Genomic DNA, 4,653 nt, shown 5'->3' with positions numbered 1-4,653 from the left:
GTAAATTTTTGAGGTTTTTTTAGCATATATTAGGCCTTCATTTAACTTTTTTGTTGTGAGCTTTTTATTAAGATTTGCCATAATCGTGTCCTGCTTATCGTTTTTTTTTTTTCTCTTTCATTATAATTATATTTTTCATAAATATATGATAAAATTCAAGCCGTTTTTGGCTCTTAATCTTCGTACACATCCTACTTTTGATATTATGATTATACTAATATAATATTATATGGATGAAACGGGTCATTTTTCATGGGGTAGTTGAATAAATAAAAAGTCAAACCTACAAAACGCAATGTACTTACGCAAGAGAAGATTGTAATATTTTAAAAATAATTAATTTAATAAATCTATTTTCAAAAACTCAAAACAATGAAGTATGGTGATAAGTTGTTGATTTGTTGTACCAAAAAGCTATATGTGTATTTAACATCTCTACGGTTGGCCTATAAATTTTCTATTCCAAAATAATGAAAATAATTTATTTTCCAAAAAATGAATATACTCTATAATGATTGAGTTATACTAAATTTTAGTTTATTTAATATTGTTTTGTGACAAAATTAATACAAAACACGATTTTTTTTTTTATCTAAAAATGCTAACTATATTTTGAACTTACAACTAAATATTTAAAATTAATTATCTGCCAACTTTTTGTTACCGATTAAATAATTATTTATAAAACAATATTTTTATATTTTTATCTATTATAAAACATGATTTATTTTATAAATGTATTCAACGGATTAAAATAATATAAACATATTTGTGTGTTTATTTTTTAATAATTAATCCCATATAAAACGCGTCGGCCTAGCCACTCATGCCATAATACTTGCACTGCCCTGTCCCCAACATCCGTCGTCAACAGAGCAGTTGCTTCTGCTCCCTTTCTTTATTCACTCTCCAAAACACACACACACATTGTTATGTGTGTGTGAAAGGAAGCCATCGATTTCGAGATCTGTGTTCTTGTTTTACATATAACTTCCCGTTTACTTCACGAAGAAGCTCTCAACTCAACCGCCATTTTTCTCCTTGATTACACACACATGTGAGTAGATTGTGTGAGTAATTTGATTTCAAAGAGTCTATTCTGCTTCATAATCTCTGAAAGGTAAGGAAAATGTAGTTGCATTCATGCTTTTTATATTTGTATAGAAGAAATGTATGTCAAAAGCGAATCTAGCTGCGTAATTGGTTTCTCCTAAGCTGTTTCTCCGTTTTCTTCGCGCTTCAGGTCGCCGGAGATTTATAATAGCTGACGATCGCCGACAACTCAACGGTACTCTCTCCTCCTCCTCTCTCTCACAGAAAACATATATTCAGACTTTTGCATATTATGTTTAGTTTGATTATTTTTAAATCTAATCTTCGAAAACTTTCCAAGTTTGGCGCCAGATTTGATTCATCTGGGGCATGAAATTTTCTGGCTACAAGGTTTTCTAGGGTTTAGCTTAAACAGCAAGATGTAGAAGCCACAATAGTAGAATACGCGCATTTAGTAGTTAATTAAGGTTAATTTGTTCTTTTACAACTTCCTGATTTTGTTTAGGGTTCTAAATTTTTTTGATTTTTGGAAGTTTCTGAAGAAGCTTATCAAACTGGAATTGAATATACACAATAACACAAGTGAGGTAGTTTGGTATTAATTATGATCCGTAATATATTATTTATTTAATCATGTAATCATGGCAGTTTAGTTGTTTACCTAAATGTCAAACCTTTTTATTAAACTACTTATAGAAAGTTGATTTTTTTGGCATGAGGAACTAGTAATTTAATAAGACTATAGTCTGCAGTTTCATGAAATCAAAATAAGAATTTGACAAATTCTTCAACACCTTTGTAGACAAATGGAAAAAGAACAAGCACAATATGTCCATGTCTTCATATAAAATTTTAACAGCTATTTCCTCTCTTTTTTCCTTTCCAATGTACAATAACTGATGCCTCTCTTTATGATATCAGGATTAAGAAAAGAAGAAAATAAAAAGACATGCATATGATGATCATCTTTCTCTAAGTGCACAATGAAGCTACTCTCTTTGTTGTTTCACCTTCTTATAATTTTTTCACTAAGTGTCGCCGATTTAAACTCGGACAAAATTGCCCTTCTCAACTTTGCAAGTAGTGTGCCACAAGGTCGAAAACTCAACTGGAAAAACAACACTTCAGTTTGCAAATCATGGGCCGGAATCAGTTGCAATGGAAAACGTGTAACCATTCTCCGGTTGCCCGGAATTGGACTCTATGGTCCAATTCCGGCCAATACTCTCGGGAATCTCAATGCCCTTACAATCCTAAGCCTTCATTCCAATTTCCTTAATGGAAGTCTCCCATCTGACCTTCTTTCCCTCCCTTCTCTCACCAATATTTATCTCAATAAAAACCAATTTTCCGGCGAAATACCCTCCTCTCTCTCTTCCCAACTTTCTACCATTGATCTTTCCTCCAATTCATTCACCGGAAACATCCCTAATTCAATCCAAAATTTAACAAATCTCCAAAGTTTTAATGTAAGTAACAATCAACTCAATGGATCTATTCCATCATCTTTGAAAAAGTTCCCATCTTCATCTTTTGGAGGGAACTCCGGACTATGTGGGCCACCCCTTACCCAATGCCTCTCCCCCTCTCCCTCCCCCTCCCCTACCCCCTCCCCCTCACCAACTCCAACTCCAACTTCTTCATCCTCACCTCCTCCATCTACAAATCGTGTTTTACCTCCTCCACAAATGACATTTCCGCCCTCGCAAAGACTACCCACTTCACGAAAAGACAACAAGAAGCTAAGCAAAGGTGGGGTGGTTGCCATTTCGGTTGTTTCCTCTTCGATGCTATTGCTTCTTCTTTTGTTATTAATGGTGTTTTGTGGAAAGAAGAAAGGGGTACAAAATGGAAGTAAAGGAAAAGGTTTAGGTGTTGGGAGAATCGAGACACCTAAAGAGGACTTTAGTAGTGGATTGCAAGAGAATCTAAGGAACAAATTGGTTTTCTTCGATGTGTCATCTCAAAAGTTTGACCTTGAAGACTTACTTAGAGCATCCGCAGAGGTTTTGGGAAAGGGTGGTTATGGGACAACTTATAAAGCGATTTTAGGTGAAGGGACAATGGTTGTTGTTAAAAGATTGAAAGAAGTTGTTGTTGGAAAAAGAGGATTTGATCAACAAATGGAGATTATTGGAAGTGTAGCAAAGCATCCAAATGTTGTTCCTCTTCTTGCTTATTATTATTCCAAAGATGAAAAACTATTGATTTATGATTGCGCAGGGTCCGGAAGCTTGTCTGCTTTATTACATGGTATCTGATAAGAAAAACCCTAATTTTATATTGTTATTTCTTACATTTATCCTTAAAATCGATCTTGAACACAGGTAACAGGGGTTTAGGAAGAACACTCAATTGGGACACAAGATTACGAGTTGCTCTAGAAACTGCAAAAGGAATCGCTCATATCCATTCAGGAAACAATTCAAAACTAACTCATGGAAACATCAAATCATCAAATATCCTAATCACCCAAGGAAACCATGCCCGGGTCACGGATTTCGGGTTGACCCAAATCATGGGTATACCTACCCTACCCCCTCGCACCTCAGGCTACCATGCCCCCGAAACAATAGAATCCAAAAAACCAACTCAAAAATCGGATGTCTACAGCTTCGGTGTTCTCCTACTTGAAATACTCACCGGCAAAGCGCCGGTTCAGGCGGCGGTAGGGCCGGAGGAGGTGGTGGACCTCCCGCGGTGGGTGCAGTCGGTGGTGAGGGAAGAGTGGACGGCGGAGGTGTTTGATGTGGAGTTGATGAAGTATGCGAATATTGAAGAAGAGATGGTGCAGATGCTTCAGATAGCCATGGCGTGTGTTGGGAAGAATGCGGAAACGAGACCCAAGATGGATCAAGTTGTTAGGATGATTGAGGAAATTAAGGTGTTTGATGATGATGATGATGATGATTCTCTTATTTGATTGTAGTGAAGAAAGTGTATAATGTTGTGGGATAAATGGAAGAATAACAATTTGCTTTTATAATGTATTTAAACAATTATATCAATTTATAGCGTTGTAGTTTTCAACTTTTGTTCTTGTTCCTGTTAGGATAATGTTGCTATATGATTTGTACGATGTTGAAATGCTAAACTATAGAGGCTTAACTGCTTAAATCAATCTAACTTTCACACTTGCACACGACTAGTCCTTCGTCTTTAGACTATGTACTTAATTTACTCAAGATGAGAATTTCTTAACATTAGGCTAAGGGGTATGGTCACACCCAACCTACTCAAAAAGTAACGTCACATCACCTCCACTACAAACCCACTACCAACCCAATAGTCATTGGAAATGGTTACCACCCCACGTCATTTTTTTTTCTTTTTTATTCTTTTTTTGTCAATATTAGATTAAATTAAAAAAAGTAATTCAAATAAAACAAACATTAAAAACACTAAATTAAAACACATTGCATTAATTTTAAAACACACAAAATCAAATCCTAAAATATTTAAAAAACAACAAAAAAAATCCTAAATTACTTATTTATCCTAAATTACTTAAAAAAACACACAACATAACAACTAAAACATAAATATTAGAACCTAATCTTCATACTTAGTACGGACACGTTGTTGGATTTTGAGAAATGT

The 4,653-nt window shown here is 34.9% G+C and overlaps 1 protein-coding gene across 1 annotated transcript; it reads left to right on the top strand.

Annotated features, from left to right (window-relative positions):
* Positions 1-848: 848 nt before the first annotated feature.
* Positions 849-4,083, top strand: LOC145130006 (putative inactive receptor kinase At5g58300). Its single transcript, XM_079064855.1, has 4 exons — positions 849-1,120; positions 1,244-1,288; positions 1,975-3,306; positions 3,381-4,083. The coding sequence occupies exons 3-4, from the start codon at positions 2,037-2,039 to the stop codon at positions 3,974-3,976; spliced, it is 1,866 nt and encodes a 621-aa protein (XP_078920981.1). The 5' UTR covers positions 849-1,120; positions 1,244-1,288; positions 1,975-2,036; the 3' UTR covers positions 3,977-4,083.
* The last annotated feature ends 570 nt before the right edge of the window (positions 4,084-4,653 follow it).

Source organism: Lactuca virosa, chromosome 8 (genome assembly GCF_052849685.1).
Source record: "Lactuca virosa cultivar CGN04683 chromosome 8, Lactuca_virosa_CGN04683_v6, whole genome shotgun sequence".
In the NCBI taxonomy this organism is placed as follows: Eukaryota; Viridiplantae; Streptophyta; class Magnoliopsida; order Asterales; family Asteraceae; genus Lactuca; species Lactuca virosa.
This window is presented reverse-complemented; position numbering and strand designations above follow the sequence as displayed.

Coding starts and splice junctions, on each gene's coding strand:
- LOC145130006 (XM_079064855.1), top strand. CDS start 2,037: ATGAAGCTACTCTCTTTGTTGTTTCACCTTCTTATAATTTTTTCACTA. Junction 3,307..3,380: donor CTTGTCTGCTTTATTACATG/GTATCTGATAAG, acceptor TCTTGAACACAG/GTAACAGGGGTTTAGGAAGA.